We start from the raw sequence: 20,073 nt of genomic DNA on the forward strand, positions 1-20,073 counted from the left end.
GGGATTTATGAAAAAAGCCCATGCCTAGGGAGGTCAATCCAAGTCCCTAGGAGGCAAGCTGCCACTGTTGTTTGATGAACTGGGTATGTCATATTCAAGAAATTGCTCTCTAAACATCTGTGTTTGTGCCCATTGGTTAGTCCTCCTCTCGCCTTTGGTCAGAGAAGCCTCTTTTTGCAGTTGTCAGTTTTCGCAGCTGACTACTTGGGAGACTCAGAACTCATCAAAGTGCCCAGAAGTGACACTTAAGTGTTCACACTACCCAAGACTCGGGGACCACCGCAAAAGAGGGGGTGAAAAGAACGCAACAGCTAGACGATGGGAAGGAGCGGTACAAAATAACATTTTCCCGACATAACATGGCTGTGGTATTGGTGCCTTCACAGGGACTGTCATTATGTACACAATACTGGGCCCATCAACACGGCACCATAGATAACGGAGGTTGCCAAAAAAAGGGAAACATTAAAATGGAGGAGAAAATGGAGTTGGAGTTGGAAAGAAGAGGAGGTTTGGCTGGGCGTAGTGACGCACCCCTTTTAATCCCAGCACTCAGGAGGCAGAGGTAGGAGGATCACTGTGAGTTCGAGGCCACCCTAAGACTACATGGTGAATTCCAGGTCAGCCTGAGCTAGAGTGAGACCCTACCCCGAAAAACAAGGGGGGGTTTGGTGGAGGAGAACAGGGAGAGAGACAAAGGAGAGTGGTTGGAGAGGATTATATAGTGTTTAACGTTTTTTAAGTGCTTTCCTTCTGTATCCACAGTAGGTCCAGGCCTGCCACTAAGGTTGACACGGTAACAGAATCCCTTCGCATTGTTTTGGTGTTGTGTTTTGTTCTGGCAACCTGGCGACTGAGCGAAGAAGTGACCACCGCTTCAGAGACTACAAGTGTCTTCCTGAAAAATCCAAAATCCAGGAGCTGGAGAGATGGCTTAGCAATTAAGGCATGTGCCTACAAAGCTATAGGACCCAGGTTTGATTCCCCAAGACACACAGAAACCAGATGTACGAGGTGGTGCACGCGTTTGGAGCTCATTTGCTGGAGGTCCTGGCATGCCCATTTTCCCTCTCTCTCTCTCTCTCTCCCTCTCTCTCTCCTTCTCTCTCCCTCTCTCTCTCTCTCTGTCTCTCTCTCTCTCTCTCTCTCTCTCTCTCTCTCTTCCTCCCTCCCTCCCTCCCTCTTTCATGTAGTCTCAGGGTGGCCTCGAACTCATAGTGATCCTCCTACCTCTGTCCCCCAAAGTGCTAGAATTAAAAAGGCATGGGCCACCATGGCCAGCTGTTTTGTTTTTGTGTTTTTTTTTAACTATCTAAAATGTGCTGGGTGTGGTGGCCCACGCCTTTAATCCCAGCACTTGGGGGCCAGAGGTAAGAGGATCACTGTGAGGGATAGGAGAATCGCCGTGAGTTTGAGGCCAGCCTGAAGCTCCATAGTGAATTCCAGGTCAGCCTAGACTAGAGCGAGACCCTACCTCAAAAGAGAAAAAAAAAATCTAAAATTTGGGGGCTGGGGAGTGGGTTTGCTGCACAGCAAGAGGACCTGCGTTGGATCCCCACCCATGTCAAAGGCCAGGCATGGCCCCCATCCTGTAACCCCCATGATGAAAGGGTCCCAGAGGCTCCTCTGGGGAAAGTAAGGCAGAATAGCAGAGGAGGACACGTGTGGCGCCCTCCTCTGGCCTTCATGTGCACGTGAACAGAGTATTCACGTCTGCATGCGTGTGTGCGTAAAGTGCACACACAGACACATAAATACAATGTGACCTAAAATTCATAGTGGGAAAAGTTATGGGCACATTCATTGCTGCTTAACTTGGCCTTGCCCTGCCCTCACTTTTCAGTAGCCTCATTTCCCTCACTCCATTCCTTTATCCCCCTCCCAGTACTGCTTTGATCTTTATAAGATGCCTCATGTTTTTAAAACCTCAAAGCACCAGTGAGCCATCAAAATAATTGACAATTCGTCTCACAATTGCCATCTAGAAGGGATGGACCTTGCAATGATGAACAAATACCTCACAATAGCTGGAAACAAATGGGAGGGGTTTTTTTCCTCCCAAGAAAATACAGAATTTTCTATTCTGACCAAGTCTGTATGACCTGTTGCTTCCTAATGTAACATGACACATAGGCCAAAAAAAAAAAAAAAAAAAAAAAGGTCTTGGACAAGCCTTGGAAGCTTCCGGTAGGAGGGAAACTTAAACAGAGGAGGCTGGAGGGGGAGGCAGACTTGTGACACACAGTCAATCCTGAAAAAGCCAAACAGATGCCGTTGGCTTTCCACAGTGGGACAAACTGTACTATAATTAACACTGTACATACCAGACCTTAACTTCATTTCAGGCAAGCACCTTTAAACACTGAGCCTTCTCCCCAGCCCTTCTTAACTGCATTTTCTATTACAAGTCTGTGTATTCTCTTTGCACAGCATCAAAGGAATGTATACATAGCTTTTGCAATCAGCTTTCATATCTCACTTAGTTATTCTCCATGAGTCTTACTAATATGCTTTGCTCACAGTGGGCTATCTTAATAAATATGAGTTGATCATGACATAACTGACATATGGGCTAACACAATGATAATACATAAAATGATCTGATATCAAACATTAGCTGTTGGAGTAAAAATCACTGTGCATCTAAGACAAGCGTTTTCCAAGGAAAATGAAAATGAGTTATTCCTAGACTTTTGTTGAAACAAACCAGAAAAAAAAGGCACACATTCCAGAACATCTGGTAAGCCCCTCCAAGTCCCACGTAAGCCAGATGCACATGATGGCACATGTGTCTGGAGTTCGTATGCAGTGGTTAGAGGCCCAGGTGCACCCATTCTCTGTCTCTCTCCCCCTCTCTCTGTCTCTAATAAATAAATAAAAACTTTTTTTAAAATGTTGCTCATCCCTCAAGACTTTATCATTCTTATTTCTTAATTTTCCATTTCTATGTTAGAGATCACTGAAATACTTGAAAATCCAGTGCTTTAAAAATTTGTTTCTTCATTTTGTTTTTTGAGGTAGAGTCTCACTCTAGCCCAGGCTAACCAGGAGTTCACTATGTTGTTCCGGGGTTCTAGGCTGGCCTCAAGCTCACAGTAATCCTCCTACCTCTGCCTCCCAAGTGCTAGGACTAAGGCGTGCACCACTATATCTGGCTTAAAATTACTTATTTTACAATTAATCTCTTTAAATAAAAATAATCTATAATTCAACAGGCAGCTTTGGACTTGCTAATCAAAGATTATGAGTGTAGATTTTGAACTATGACTCCCCCAAATACTCTTTATTTCTAAAAGTGAATTCATGGAAATACATGTCTTTATTGATAACTGAAAAGGGATTAGCTAACCAATTTTATATCAAGTCCATAGTTTTTTGAGATTGAAGCTCTTCTCTAGTTATAACTCTTTAGCCCTGTAAATTATAAATCATCTGATAAGGTCTCAAAAAAGCCTCATGAGACTTTACCATCATTGTTGCTTAAATTCAGCTCCAAGAGAAAGACTGTGTCATCATGGGGCTAGGGTCATTAGTAAAGTCTCCTTATAATAACCCTGCCTCTACTTTCAAATGGGGAATTCTTTTGTCTTCGACAGTGCTGGAGACAGGTCTCTAAAAATTCATGATTTTTTTTTTATTAAAAGTTATGAAACTTGGGATGAAGAGATGGGTTAGCAGTTAAGGTGCTTGCCTGTAATGCCAAAGGACCTAGGTTCAGTCCCCAGTATCCAGGGAAAGCCAGATGCGCTAGATGGCACATGCATCTGGAGTTCCTTTGCAGAGGCTAGAGGACCTGAAGGACCCATTTTCCCTCCCCCCCCCACCGCCCCCGTGTGTGTGTGTGTGTGTGTGTGTGTGTGTGTGTGTGCGTGTGCGCGCGCGCGTGTGCACACACACACACACGTGCCTTTCTCATTCTCTCTCAAATAACTAAATAAAATAAAATGAGAAAAGTTACAAAACTGATCATCTTGTCATATGCTGCTGACACAGAACACTGAGAGGCCAGGTGGAATCTGGAAGGGAGCCAGTCTTCAAGTGAGCCCATTTCGTGCTGGAAAGTGCTATGCGAGCTACGGGGGAAGAACCCAACAATGGTGTGAGCAAGCAGGGCTCTAAGCTACTCAGAAGCAGCCAGCCCGCCATGATGTGCACACCAGGGCAATGGTGGCACACAGCCTTGGTGGGTAACCAGTGGCTTTTTGATTGGCTAAGAGATCCACTCAGTGGAAAGGAACCGATGGCTGGGACTGGAAACCAGGTCAGAACCCTCTGGAGACCAAGATTATGGTTTCCAGCAACAAGCTCCCCTTAGTCTTTGGCCAAAAGAAGATGTACATCCATCAAAATGACCCTAAATCAACAATGTACATCCCATTTCACCTTTGCTGGCCTCATTCTCCGTTAAAGAACCTCTTCTTCCTTTTCAGAAAGTAGCAAGTCCCAAGGAGACAAACCACCCCTCGCCCTTCAGCCACGGCCCAGGTGAGACCACGGAGCAACTGGTGTGATGAGCAAGAGCGCTGCCTCCAGGGTGAGCCCGACAATCAGCGCCAGGGAGAAGGAGACACACACTGAGGATACTCAACACCTACCAAAGCATAAATCCAGAAGCTCCTGAGAGCTTTTGACTGAAGTAGTCTTAAAATACACCCGCCACGGCTCAGAACATTTTCTGGAAGAGGGGGCAAAAAGATTATAAGAGCCTCAGGTGGGGACAGCATACCCAGAGGTATTGCCCTCCCTCCCATGACTGACCGGTGCTCTCACAACTCATAACCCCCAGCTCCATGGGGAACACCAACAATCTCAATGAGGAAGGCCCTCAGCAGAGTGGGGGCAGGCAGGAGGGAATGATGGGACCAATATATGATGTGCTCATACAAAGTATATATTCATAGTAAAAAAAAAAAGTAATGAAAAAATGAGTGTCTTAAGTAAAATTTCTAACATAACCATCTTATGATTTATTTCTGTGTCATCCAGACTGCGCACAGGCAGCTCAGCCTGGTTCTAAACACATTCTAGAATACTGTTAGTAAAGTTCTCCTATACCTTATACAGAATAGTGGACAATATTGTTACAGATTGTCATGCTTTTAGATGACTATCTATTCTTCTCATCAGAACAATACTGAGGTAGATGGGTTATACCACAAATTCTACGTTCCAGTACAGTGTTCCTCGTGTTTCTGAGTTTTTGTTTTTTCATTTGTTTATCAAGGTAGGGTCTCGCTGTAGCTCAGGCTGACCTGGAATTCACCAAGTAGTCTCAGGGTGGCCTTGAACCTCCTACCTCTGCCTCCTGAGTGCTGGTGTTTATGGATTTTTAAAGCTCATAGACAAGGGAATCAAGCACCAAGTTTCTCTGTCTTGATGGACTTCTGAGCAACTCATATGGGAAAGTTGAGAGTAATTACTATAGTCCTAGACTGGCTTCTAATGAGGAACGGAAGATTTGGGAAAGCATTAGTAGGCACCTTGGTCATCTCTTAAGAAAATGCTCAGGAGATGAAACCAGGGGAACACTGTGAACACCACTCCTCACAGTCTAGCTGGCGCCTCTGAAATACATGCTCCTCTCAGATCTCCAGTCAACAGGATGGAGAACATCAAGCAGATTCAGGTCCAAATTCTACCTTCATCAATACATAATATAACCAGAATCAAATTGATTCAGATACTTAAGCCTCAGGTAGGTCTTTTTACTTTTTCTGTTGTTGTTGTTTGTTTGTTTGTTTTGTTTTTCGAGGTAGGGTCTCACTCTGGCCCAGGCTGACCTGGAATTCACTATGCAGTCTCAGGGTGGCCTCAAACTCACAGTGATCCTCCTACGTCTGCCTCCCAAGTGCTGGGATTAAAGGCATGTGCCACCACGCCCAGCTTTTTTTTTTTTTTTTTTTTTTACTTTTTTAACTATTTTATTTATTTACAAGAGAGAAAGAGAATGGGCACACCAGGGACTCTAGCCACTGCAAACGAACTCCAGACACATGTGCCACCTTCTGCATCTGGCTTTATGTGGGTACTGGAGACCCGACCCTGGGTCATTTAGCTTTACAGGCAAGCACCTTAACCGTTAAGCCATCTCTCTAGCCCAAAGTAGGTCTTTTAAGTAAAATAACATAGGCATAGTCGTGAAGACTGACTGAGCTGTATAAGTGCCATGTGAAAGTTGTCATCAAGAAGCCAGGCATGGGCTGGAGAGATGGCTTAGCAGTTAAGCGCTTGCCTATGAAGCCTAAGGATCCCAGTTCGAGGCTCGTCTCCCCAGGATCCACGTTAGTCAGATGCACAAGGGGCCACATGCGTCTGGAGTTTGTTGTTATAATTAAAAAAATAGAATTAACAATATCCATGTGAACTACAGGTTATAACTGAGTATTTTTTTTATAAAACCTTTCTTGCAGATAAATATATTGGTATGTTTGTGTATAAAGTGTATGTTCATCATGGGTCAGACTTACAAGTTTGAGAAGCACTGCTCTAGACAAAGTTAAGCCCTGGCCTCAGGGAGGAAGACAGTTTCCCTAAGGAGAATGGAGGCTAACAGGACTCTGACTCACGCTTGGCCCAGAACAATCAAGAAAAACTGAGAGCTTCAGACAGTCGACTTTTAGGATCCAAGAAACCTTGGCTAGGAGCATAGGGGTGAGTTACTGCAATAATCAAGAGATGAGAGTTTTGTATCCTGTCCACGGTTGTATCCCAGACATAAGCTGACTTAATATCACTTAATACACACTGGACATTTTTTCTCGGCTGTGTGACTCTGTGGGTTGCTTATGACGTTAAGAAATGACAGGGTGGAGCTCAGTATCATACAACTTGGAACTTCAGTTGTAGCACTGAAGCAAACCCCAAACCACCTTTAGGTGTGTGTGCTGCGTCCTCACCTGCCGAGCAGCGTAGCTTCCAGGAGATCCCGGATATCGCTCTATCAGCAGCGGCCGTAAGTCGTTTCGCCACATTTCAGAAATATTGGTGACTTCTGCAATTTGCTGAAGAGATGATGAATTCAAAACTGCTGGTTGATGATGATTCTAAGGAGCAAATAAAAGTAGTTAACAGCTTACAATTTTGTAAGCCATTCAAGACTTAACCTGACACATTGGCTATTACTCGCTTTAAACCTCAAAACAAATAGGTAATGTTTATGTCATATAAGATGAACTACTCGACTGTAAAATTGGTCCCTTGCATCTTCTAGAAAGTTAACAAAAATTTTGGCAGCTTGCTTTAAAAATTAAATTAACAGAAGCAGGGCGTGGTGGCGCACGCCTTTAATCCCAGCACTTGGGAGGCAGATCACTGTGAGTTCCAGGCCATCCTGAGACTACATAGTTAATTCCAGGTCAGCCTGGGCCACAATGAGACCCTAACTAAAAAAAAATAAAATAAAATTTTATATATATATATATGATATATATACATATGATTAACAGAAAGCTTTCATCATAAGAATTAATATTTCACACACATTACCTATGCAGCTTTTAATAAATTCTCCAAACAATTGCTTTATAAAACTAAGGTTTAAAAATAACAATTACATGTAATCTCAGCATTTAGAAGGCTAAAACAAGAAGATAACCAGTTCAAGGCCAGTCTGCGCTACATAAACTTTGTTTCAAAAAAAAAAAATGATGGGGCTCTTAGCTTAAGAAAACATACTATTTAAATTTTTGTTATTTAGCTGGGCGTGGTGGCACACGCCTTTAATCCTAGCACTTGGGCAGTAAGGGTAAGAGGAGCGCCATGAGTTTTAGGCAACCCTGAGACTACATAGTGCATTTCAAGTCAGCCTGGACTAGAGCGAGACTCTACCTCATAAAGCAAACAAACAAACAAACAAAAAGCTGTTATTTGAAAACAACAGAACAATACAATTGTGTTAATACAAATGCTTTTTAAAAGGTAAATAGTGCTTCAGAACAAGAATTACCAAGCAATGAGAGAAGCTGGATTCAAAGTTTCTAGCTGCCAATTTATAGGCTCTGTGCTCCTCCACAAAACTAATAAGGGAATTTGGTTTAGATCTACACTATCCAGTATAGATAGCCACTAGGTACCATGGAAGGACTTGAAATGAGATGTGCTTTAAGTGTAATACACACACAAATTTTAAGACTTTTTTTTAATATTTTTATTTTAGTTATTCATTAGAGAGAGAGAGGCAGGCAGAGAACAGGCATGCCAGGGCCTCTAGCCACTGCAAACGAACTCCAGACACATGTGCCACCTTGTGCATCTGGTTTATGTGGGTGCTGGAGAATTGAACCTGGGTCCTTGGAATTGTAGGCAAGCACCTTAACCACTAAGCCATCGCTCCCAGCCCTTAAGACACTTTTAAAAAGCAAATTATATTATTCACATTTTTATGGTTTTACTGTGAAATATTTTGATATATTGAGTTAAATAAATATATTATTAAAATTCAGTCATCTAACTTTTAAATGTAGCTACTTGAACATTTAAGATTACATTTGTAGCTGGGTATGGTGGCACACACCTTTAATCCCAGCACTCAGGAGGCAGAGGTAGGAGAATTGCCGTGAGTTCGAGGCCACCCTGAGACTACATAGCGAATTCCAGGTCAGCCTGAACTAGAGTGAAACCCTACCATGCAAACCAAAAAGCAAAAATTACCTTTGTGCTTTCATGATCTATTTCTATCACAGGTGGCTCAGACAACTGTTGACATTCCTTTAAACCAGAGATTGATGAATGTATAACCTGCTAAACTGGAATAATTTTAATCTTAAACTACATTATCTTATTATTCTCTTACAAATAACATTCTTTAGTACATTTATATAACAAAGTAAAACTTAAAAAGCTAAATAAATCTAACATTCAAATGTGTATTTTTAAAAAATATTTTATTGGGGCTGGAGAGATGGCTTAGCAGTTAAGCGCTTGCCTGTGAAGCCTAAGGACCCCAGTTCAAGGCTTGATTCCCCAGGACCCATGTAAGCCAGATGGCACATGCATCTGGAGTTCATTTGCAGTAGCTGGAGGCCCTGGCATGCTCATTCTCGCTCTCGCTCTCTCTGCCTCTTTCTCTCTGTGTCTGTCACTCTCAAATAAATAAATAAAAATAAACAAAAATTTAAAAAATTTTTATTTGCAAGCATAGAGAGATAGACGAGAGACAGTCAGTGAAAATGACCATTCCAGGGCCTCTGGCCACTGCAAATGAACTCCAGACACACCCCCACTACTTTGTGCATCTGGCTTTGTATGGGTACTGAGGAATCGAACTCAAGTTGTTAGGCTTTACAGGCAAGTACCTTAACTGGTGAGCCATCTTTCCAGTCCCTCAACTTTGTAGTCTTTAAAAATTTTATTTTAGTTTATTTATTTATTTGATAGAGAAAGAGGGAGAGAGAATGGGCACACCAGGGCCTCTAGCCACTGCAAATGAACTCCAGACATATGCACTACCTTGTGCATCTGCCTTACATGGGTACTGGGGACTCAAACCTGAGTGCTTAGGTTTCACAAGTAAGCTCCTTAACCACTGAGCCATGTCGTCTCTCCAGCCCAAATTTCTGGTTTTTTTTTTTTTTTTTTTTTTTTTTTGAGGTAAGGTCTCACTCTAGTCCAGGCTGACCTAGAATTCACTATGTAGTCTCAGGGTGGCCTTGAACTCATGGCAATCCTCCTACCTCTGCCTCCCGAGTGCTGGAATTAAAGGCGTGTGCCACCATGCCAGGCTGTATTCTGATTTTTATCAAATTGTTATATTTATTGAGGGAAGTACAGAGCCAAGAAAAGGCCCCCACATGGCTAGAGATCCCACATGGAGGGCCTGGAAAGAAAGAGTAAAGAAAGTTCAAGGAACTCCTGCCACGTGGGGAGCTGGAAGGGATAAAGAACCCATACGAAGAGTAAGGACTGGGGGGAAAATTTACCCACAGCTGAAAGTTCCCAGGTGATCAGAAACTTGTATTCTTTTTTTTAGGATGTTTTTATTTATTAGCACGAGACAGTGAGAGAGAATATGGGCACACCAGGACCTCTAGCCACTGCAAACAAACTCCAGACACATGCACCATCTTCTGCATCTGGCTTTATGTAAGTACTGAAGAATTGAACCTGATTCCTGAGGCTTCACAGGCAAGCACCTTAACCACTAAGCCATCTCTCCAGCCCCAAATTTGTATTTTTAATATGACTTTATAATGCTGTATTTTCTTTTGTTTTGTTTTGTTTTTTATTGTTGTTTTGGTTTGGTTTGGTTTGGTTTGGTTTGGTTGAGGCAATGTCTCACACCAGTCCAGGCTGACTTGGAACTCACGCTGTACCCCAGACTGACTTCTAATTCATGGCAATCATTCTACCTCAGGCAAGTGCTGGGACTAAAGGCATATACCACCACACCCAGCTTGGGCTGTATTTTCTTAAGATACCAAAAGTGATGACTCGGTCAGTCATTACATGTTTATCACACCCTCATTGACAGAATGTGTTGCTCTTCCTCAAAGGGAAATGAATGGTTGATCAGATAACTTCTTTCTTAAGGGGAATGGTGATGTGGCATGAGGACATTGAATTCTTTGGCATGCAAAACAAATTGAGAGTTTTGTCTGCCTTCTTGCTCCTTCCAGGGTCAATGTTAATTGGATATGTTTAAATAACCAGGCAGCTCTCACTCCGTATGAAGTATTTACTCCATATGGCTGGCGAGGCTGTGGAAATAGAGAATGGTTATTGTCTAATTGCTTCTATTCCCTTATACTTTGAGATGCCCCCCACTTACTCTTCAGTAACTTGGGCAAAGAGCTCAGGCTGTTGGCTCAGACAGATGCTCCCAATTCGACTTTCAACTCAACGCTCACCACCTACAAGCTGCAACTTTTTGCCTGGTTGCCTAACCTCATTAAGGCTCCATTTCTTTATCAGTAAAATGAAGTTAATAATGCCTACATCCCATGATTAATTAGAACCGAGTAAGCTAAAACGTGTCAATTGCCAAGGTACATATGCAGTGTGTTAGTTCTGGCGCTGCTTCTGTCAAACACTAAAGAGGAAGAGTGTCAGAGCTCGAAAAGCCACGAGAGGTGCTCGCCCCCACCCCTGGATTTATGTCTGCGCAAAGTGAGACCCGCGGAGCCCAGCTGTAGGCCGCTGCAGGAACCACAGGTGAGGCCATGAACAGCAGGTTTAGCCCTTTCTCCTCCTGTTTGTACTGCCACTGTACTCCTGAATGCTGTGCCTGAGAACGTGGGGGCTTCTGTTCATTTATGCATAACACTTTTTAAAATATATTTCCTGGGCTGGAGAGTTGGCTCAGTGATTAAGGCGTTTGCCTGCAAAGCCAAAGGATCCTGGTTCGATTCTCTAAGACCCACGTAAGCACAAGGGGCCACATGCATCTGGAGTTTGTTTGCAGTGGCTGGAACCCTGGTGCACCCATTCTCTCTCTCTCTCTCTCTCTCTCTCTCTCTCTAGTAAATAAATAAATAAAAATTTAAATATATTTCCTTAGCAAATTTGTCTTCGCAGCCTTTAAATTTCTTGGAACCTCCACAGTCTAACCTCGTGTTTGATCTCATATAGCCATTGAAGAAGAAAGCTGAAGCTCAAGACAAAATAATAGCAATCTGAGATAGGAACAGAAGAAAATATAGACCTGAATGGCCAGTTATTACTTAACCACCCAAGGGGAACCTGCATATTTCTCCTGCTGCCTCACAAGCCCCACACCATGCTGGTGGCTTCTGCTCACCACCATGTTTTGGTTGCCTGTTATTCAGGCTGCTGGGGAAGAAAATTCATCAAAAGTCTTACCCAAAAGTAGATCCTACAAGCTACACAACTGACCAGCTAGACGAGGTGTGCCCATTGGTGCTTTAATGGCATGAGCTCTTCTCTAATTAGATTTGAGGCCCGCTCCATAGGAAGGAACTCATGTCAACTACTGGAAAAACCTATGGCTGGGAAGGTCATAGGCCCCAGGGGGAAAGCTACTACTGTCGTTTTGCGAAATGGGCGTGTTGTACCCATCAAATCGCTCTCCACATGTGTATGTTCATGTATGTAGCTTAGTGCGACTCCCACCTTTGGTCAGAGAAGGGTGTTTTTGTTTTTGTTTTTTGCGTTATCAGTGACTACTGGGGAGACTCAAAACTTGTCAAAGTGCTGAGGAGTGACTGTTGAATGCGTAGCACTACATGAAACATCTGCATCACACCCTCCACGGTTCCGAGAACATTGCAGGAGAGGGTATGGAGAGAATGCAAGAGCCAGAGGATGAGGAGGAGTGCTCTGGAACACTCTCTTCCAGACGCAAAATAAAGAAGAATGGACTAGTTGGAAAGATGGGGCTCGGTGGAAGGGGGGAGGGAACAAGAGGTTAGAGAAGGGGATTATGACAAAAAAAAAAAAACCAGTATAAACATGAATGAAATTTGTCATCTAATACGGGACCTTTTTTCTTGTCTTTATTGGTTTTTTTTTTTTTTTTTTTTTTTTTTTGAGAGAGAGAGAGTGCAATAGGCAGATAGATAGAGCATGCCAGAGCCATTAGCCACTGCAAACGAACTCCAGAAGCATGCGCCACCTTGTGCGTCTGGCTTACATGGGAAATCCAACCTGGGTCCTTAGGCTTCGTAGGCAAGTGCCTTAACCACTAAGTAACCTCTCCAGCCTGAACAACAAAGGACTTTTTTGTCAAAATCTGTTTCACTGATGACACCTGTGGTGGTTTGATTCAGATGTTCCCCATAAACTGAGGGATTCTGAACACTAGTCTCCCCAGCTGATGGCAACTGGAAATTAAAGCCTCCTGCAGCAAGTGTATTGTTGGGGGCAGGTTTACGGGTGTTACAGCCAGTGTCCCCATGCCAGTGTTTGGCACACTCTCCTGTTGCTATGGTCCACCTTATCTTGGCCAGGGGGTGATGTCCACCCTCTGCTCATGTCGTCATTTTCCCTGCCATCATGGAGCTTCCCCCTCGACCCTGTAAGCCAAAATAAACCTCTTTTTTCCCACAAGCTGCTCTTGGTTGGATGGTTTCTGCCAGCAATGCGAACCTGACTGTAACAACACCCATTCTATTTGCCATTCACTGCTCCATCCCAGAGCCTACCTGCTCACTGTGGACAGAGTTCTTAACTTTACATCCACAACTAATGAAAACAAGCTAGTTACATAAGTGATTTATAGAGGTTTAAACAAAGTTCTTAAGAGATTTAAGAAAAAAAAAACAAGAATAAAATAAATATCCCTCTGATACCTCTAGCTGCACATGATACTATAAATGAAATCTAGTTGGAAAAACAATAAGCTTAGTTGCTGACAGGAAGTTCACTAGACATTAGATGTTTGTGAGTGCAGACTTAAAGGACTGCTCAGTAACTTCCTGGGCCCAGTCAGGATACCGTTGCTTTCATAAATACTGCAAAAACCACAGAGCTACAAACCTCCTAGTCAATGCAGGGCAGAGTAGGTGAAATAATTACACTCAGTTAATGACTTAAGCTTCTTGTTCATGAAAGTCCTGTACAGAAAAGCATTTGACTCACCCTAAATATCATATATTCAACTGTTAAAGAATTTTTTTTTTTTTTGCTCAGAAATTAGTAACAGCTGGAGAGATGGCTCAGCGGTTAAGGCGCTTGCTTGCAAAGTCAAAAGACCTTGGTTCAATTCCCCAGGACCCATGTAAGCCAGATGCACAAGATGGTGCACACGTCTGGAGTTCATATGCAGTGGTTGGAGGCCCTGGTGCTCCCATTCTCTCTCTCTCTCTCTCTCTCCCTCTTCCTCTCACTCTCTCAAATGCATAAATAAAATTAAATTAAATTTTAAAAAAAAGAAATCAGTAACCATAAAAACCTGTGTGGAGATAAGATGGATAAGATAATAAAGCTGGGAAGAAAGGCTAGGTTCAGCAGGATGGTTACTGAAATCAGTGTTGAGCTGGGCATGGTGGTGCACATTTATAATCCGACAGAAGAACTGCTACAAGCTTGAGGCCAGCCTGATCTATATAATGGGTTCCAGCCCTGTGCCACAACTGCGTACTGAGATGCTGTCTCAAAAAGAAAACACTCTATAAATAGATAAATAATGATAAAAAGAAAACAGTGTTGAGCCCAATGGCAAACGCAAACCCCAAGTTATTCTTGATTCGTTTCAATTCAAGGGTACTCAATAGGCATTCTCAGAAGAATGAGGTTCTGTTACAGCCCAGGCCTTGGTCTTTTCATCCAGGCAAAAGGACAATAAAGTCTGCTCTGAGGGACAGTAATCTTTCAGTTAAAAATGTGTGAACCAGATATCCTGAAACACCTCAATTCGTCTAAGCACATGGTGCCAGGCCAGTGGGGTTTAGTTACAAAATTTGGAGGCTTGTCCCTGCTTACAGAGGAGCCAAGGTTCAAATCAGTGAATTAGAGGGAGCTCGTTGCAGAAGCAAAGCCAATGCAAGTTCCCATCCTGCCCAAGCATTCCCAACAGTCCTCAGGTTGAACTCCGACCATCTGCAAATGCACCCCAGCCAGCATTTATTGAGGTTCTGGGTTTATCAAATGCAAATTACCTTTTCTATTAACATCAGAACAGAGCAGAATTTAAACACAACAAATTTGGATCCAATCCAGCTCCCTCGTTTAGCAGCTGTGTCTAAGAAAAGATTCCTAACGGATGGAGAAGGACATCCCTCCCTGGAGTAGTTCATGGTGGCTGGAGGACAGAGAGAGATTTTCTGTAGTGTTGTGGCCAAGGATGGTATCCACATGCTCTGGTAAATAATCCCCTGCCTGTGCCTATTTGGGCAACTGTAATTAAACTCACTGGGTCACACGCAAGAAAAATGTTAGCAAGCTAGAAGAGGAACTAATTGGGAAGAAGGTGTTCAGTGAATAGGGGATGTGCAGAGGGAGTCTCAAGAAGGTAATGGGAGGGGATTGTGACCAAAATACATTCTATACATGTTTAAAAATGGTCAATAATAACAAAGAAGAGGAGGGAAGAAGGGAGGGAGAGAAAGAAGACAGGGAAGAAGGGAGGGAGGGAGGGAGGGAATGGAGGGAGAAAAGGATTCCTATGTGTAAAATGAAGTAACTAACCAGGTGAGTGACTCCAAAATGACACAGTTCACTTTAATTCCTCCACCAATACCCAGCCAATCAATGACTTCCCTTTTCCTTTCCCTGTAGTCTCCACTGTTGCTGCCCAAAGAATTATGCAGGTAGAAGAATGGATGGCTAAGAACTTCGAGCCATGAAAGAGGGGAACCCTAGGGACTTTACATGTATTCCAGAAGCAGGAGACTGGAAAATGTTAAAGCAGTTCATAGCTGGCCAGAGACTACCTCTCGTGTATATGATTCCTCTTTCCTCTTCAAGAACTCCACCTCTCCGTCTCTGATATGACCTGAACATTCCTACTTCAACTTTGTTGCAATGAAGGAAAATGTTTCCAATTAAAATACATTGGGCCCCAGCTTCATTATATAGTAGGCTTGCAAACAACCTCAATATTCAAAAAGAAAGAAAGAAATTATATGCTAATAATGATTTTATAAGCATCACATTATGCTTCCAATGAATCTTAATGACTTAAGAAAACTTTCATGACCTACCATTAACCAATATAGCAAGATATGAAACTGTATGTGCAATACAAACTCTGGAAGGGAATGAATACTCATGTATATTTATTTTAAAACAATTAGAATTTGCTGAACCTTGGCCATAAGCTAACCACTGTGTTTTTTTCACGTGGATTAGTTCTTTCAATCCTTATAAAAACCTGAAATTATTATCTACCCCTGTAAATGTACACCCATAAATACATGGGGAGCCATAAAATGACAAAAGTGATGAGTTATCTCTGAAGAATGGTATCGTGGATGATTTACCATTTCTTTTGGAATATTTTTCTCTATTTTTTTAAGTTTTCTAAAATGAGTACATGTTAATTGATTAGGAAACTTCAAAAGAAATCAAACTTTTTCATTTCTTGGGGACAATATCCTTTTCAACATATAAGAAGCCCTTTAACAGTCTGCCCTTCCCACCTAAAGAATGGTTGAGTTAATGAGAAGCCATTTGTTATTTATTTATTTATTTATTTATTTATTTATTTATTTATTTATTTATTTGAGAGGGGTAGCAGATAGAGAGAATGGGTGTGTCAGGGCTTCCAGCCAATGCAAACAAACTCCAGATTCATGCACCACCTTGTGCATCTGTCTTATGTGGGTCCTGGGGAAGCGAACCTGGATCCTCTGGCTTTGCAGGCAAGTGCCTTAACCACTAAGTCATCTCTCCAGCCCAAGAATCCTTTCAACAACTGTTGGATGGTTTTGTGCCAAAGGAACAAGCCTGTACTAAGGAAGCGGGGCTGGAGTGAGGAAGGGGTAGAATTGGGATGTCATTCTGGATAGGATCAACCTCCAGCATCATGAAAACCTTTAAGCTGCTCCATGAAGGAGATCAAAGAAAGGGGAAAGTACAGGGTGAGGGAAGATACTGGAAACAAACTGTCTATTGGAGAAAAATCCTTAGGGTCTACCCTGACACAAAGAGGGAAAACAAGCTCTTCCTCTGTCCTCCAAACACCTATCAAGCTCACCTTGCCTGCTTTACCTGGGCACTGTTTCTTTTTGGTCAGCCAGCATTCTCCTACCTTAGAGAACACAAAGAGGAAAGAAAAGGGCTTAAGCCAAGTCTTAGTCCCTAACTTAGCTTATATAATCAAAGTTGTTTACACATCTATAAACTGGAGATGAATGTACCCTCCTCACAGGGTAGTGTAAAGGTCAAATAAGATGGTTTTATATATGACACTGATATCCATATGTCAATGTCCCTGAATATATGTCTATAGGCCCATCTGGTAGTAGTTTATAATATTACTTCTGTGGAAAGATTTCCAGGTTTCAAATGAGGAAGTCATGGTTCTAACCACCACCATAGACTAAAGTTGATCTGCTTTTACAAACTAGATGCCACGGAGGGAGACACACCTTTATTTCAAAACAACGGAAGTGGGGTTCCTAAATTGATGCTTTCATTATTACCCCACCTCTCCTGTTGGCAGACCTGTGTACCAAGAGCACACCTCACATGATTAAAATAATCAAATGTCATAAAGAGCACCAGGGCCTGAAAGGGCCAGGAACTTCCTGAGTTCCCAGCACCCATATAAAAAAGATGGATGTGGCCACCCACACCTGTAAGCCCATCGTGGGTGGAGAGGAGACAGAACAATCGCTGGAGCTTGCTAAGTCAGACATTCTGACTTCAGCTCAAAGAAACAACGAGGAAGAATAACACAGGTGGACACTTGACATTCTCCTCTTGCCTCAGCACCGGTGCACAAGATGCCAACACATCTGCATAACACACACACAGAAAAAAAAAAATTAAGAATCATAGCCCTTCTGTCCCACGGACAAATGCTAGGTATGCTGGCCGACTCCTTCTAACAATTTCCACCTCACTGATTCCAGTCCATTTCGATATGTCTCAAAGACATTTGGTGGCCAGGCGTGGTGGTGCACTCCTTTAACCCCGGCACTCAGGAGGCAGTTAGGAGGATCGCTGTGAGTTCAAGGTCAGCCTGAGACTACAGAGTGAATTCCAGGTCAGCCTGGGCTAGAGTGAGACCCTACCTCCAAAATAAAAGGGTGGGGGGTGATGTCACCACCAGCACCAGGTTTCCTGTGGAGCAGGCGGTGCTGCAGGTGAAAGTGGGTCTCCACCATGCGCCCCAAAGGGAAGCTGGCTGAGCCTCTGTCAGACAACTGACACACACACACACACACACACACACACACACACACACACACGGCTTACCAGTCGTTTTTATCCTCACTCAGTTCCTGATACGAATGTTTTTGGTTTTTGGTTTTTGTTTTTTCGAGGTAGGGTCTCACTCTAGCCCAGGCTGACCTGGGATTCACTATGTCGTCTCAGGGTGGCCTCGAACTCACAGCGATCCTCCTTGCCTCTTGCCTCCCGAGCGCTGGGATTAAAGACGTGCGCCACCACGGCCGGCGCTTGATAATGAAAATTTTTCCTACAACTAAATGCATTTCTATGAAAATAGCAAAGCTGGGTGGGCGGGGGGGGGGGAGGAGGATAATCAAAGTGAAGCCAGACTCCAGTTAAGGTCCTTTTAAATACGTGCACCAACACATCTGTCTGGAGAGCTCACAAACTTCACGCAGAAAGCATCGTCCAGTGCATGGGGGGGGGAGGGGTTTGAGGGAGGTGGGCAGCTGCAGGCGCAGCCTGGACGCGCTCGGGGTCGCGGGATCGGCTAGTCCCGGGTGGGCAGCGCCGCGGCCGCGGGCCACGCACGCAGCAGCCCGGGGCGGACGGTGACATCAGCCCGCGCCAGCCCAGGATGGAGCCTGGGTCCCCGGGGAGGGGGTGCGCGGGGGGGGCTCGGGTACCACACGCGGCGGCGGCGCCTTACCTTCTCCTGGGTCCAGTCGCCCGTGCTCCGACTCGGACTCACGGCTGCCACGGGCAGGGCGGCCGCCAGCAGCAGCAGCAGCAGCAGCAGGTGGAGGGCGCCCACGAAGCGCCGGTGCCCGCCGCCTGCCATCGCTGCCCGGCTGTGTGTGGCTGCGCTTCCCCCGGGGCAGCAGGCGGTCACGAGCCCGGGGCGCGCGTCCGTCGCCTTCCCCCTTCTCCAAACCCGCCCCCCCGCACACACCCAGCCACACCGCCTCCCCAGCGCCGCGCAGGCCGCAGCTGCAGCTGGCGCCCCTGAGCCGCGGCGTGCCAAGCCCCGGGAACAAAGAGGGCACTTCCTGGTCTTGCCAAGGATGCGAGGAAGGAAGAGCCTTCTTCAGCCCGTACGAGAAAGGGGGAGAAGGGTTCATCACACCCTAAAGGTCAAAAGTGGTTTCTAGGGCTGGAGAAATGGGTGAGCCGCCCAGGCGCTTGCCTGCAAAGCCCAAGGGGCCCAGGTTCGATTCCCCAGGACCCACGTTAAAGCCAGATGCGCAAGGTGGTGCACGCGTCTGGAGTTCGTCTGCAGTGGCTGGAGGCCCTGGTGTGCCCGTTCTGTATCTGCTTCTGTGTCCCTCTCTCCCTCTCTCCCTCTCTCTCCCTCTCTCTCTCTCTCTCTCTCTCCCTCCCTCCCTCCCTCCCTCCCTCCCTCCCTCCCTCTCTCTCTCTCTCTCTCTCTCTCTCTCTCTCTCTCATAAATAAATAAATAAGATACTTTAAAGTGGTTTCTACTCATCTTTATGAAGACCTGGAGTAACATTGACTCAACAGTCTGGACCAGATAACTGACCCTGTGTCCCCCGCCATACACAAACACCTATTTAAAATATGTTGTTTTTATTTATTTATTTGAGACAAAGAGAGAGGCAGATAGAGAACGGATACGCTAGGGCCTCACCACTACAAACGAACTCCAGAGGCATGCACCAGCTTGGGCATCTGGCTTATGTGGGTCCTGGGGAATCGAACCTTGGGCTTTGCAAGGGCCTTAACAGCTAAACCATCTCTCCAGCCTCTTGCCCACTCTCTTGACCTCTCTCTCTTGCTCTCTCTCAATCTACTAGTCCCAAACAGACTTGGCCTCAACTGAAGTCCGCCAGGAAGTGCTCCTGCTATAATCCTGCATCTTGACGTTTTTCTCGCCAACAGTTGCCTTGCCTTCTAAGAGAGACCACCATAACCCCCAAATGGAGAGGTACAGTTGAAGTGATTATCTGAAATAAATACGATCTAAAATGTTACAGCAGTCCTAACGTCAGAAGTCTCTAATGCATGCCTCTAAAAGGAAAAGCCTTTAAAAAAGAATGTCTAGTCTACAGGTGGCCCTCTTCCCGCACCAGTTCTGCATCCAGGGATTCAACCAATCACAAGTTGAAAACAGTGCCGAGGGTGTGTTGGGGGAGGGACATTGAACACGCAAAGATTTTTTTTCCTTGACAGTATTTCCTAAACAATGTACTAGCTATGTCCATGGCATTGACATGGCATTAGGTATTATATAATCTTTAGATTTAAAGCATGTGGGAAAATGAATAAATTGTGTGCAAATGCTATATACCACTTTATATAAGGAGTTGAGCATCCACGGAC

The 20,073-nt window shown here is 44.3% G+C and overlaps 1 protein-coding gene across 1 annotated transcript in view; it reads right to left on the minus strand.

Moving 5' to 3' along the window:
- The window catches only part of Qpct (glutaminyl-peptide cyclotransferase), a 39,082-nt gene extending 20,508 nt beyond the window's left edge, over positions 1 to 18,574 (minus strand). The window contains exons 1-2 of the mRNA XM_045137844.1: positions 18,443 to 18,574; positions 6,897 to 7,043 (exon numbers count right to left, since the gene is read on the minus strand). Of these exons, the coding sequence (XP_044993779.1) occupies positions 6,897 to 7,043; positions 18,443 to 18,574 (279 nt within the window). The remainder of the gene's footprint in view (positions 1 to 6,896; positions 7,044 to 18,442) is intronic.
- Between the last annotated feature and the right edge of the window lie 1,499 nt (positions 18,575 to 20,073).

The sequence above is a fragment of the Jaculus jaculus genome, chromosome 18 (genome assembly GCF_020740685.1).
Source record: "Jaculus jaculus isolate mJacJac1 chromosome 18, mJacJac1.mat.Y.cur, whole genome shotgun sequence".
In the NCBI taxonomy this organism is placed as follows: domain Eukaryota; kingdom Metazoa; phylum Chordata; class Mammalia; order Rodentia; family Dipodidae; genus Jaculus; species Jaculus jaculus.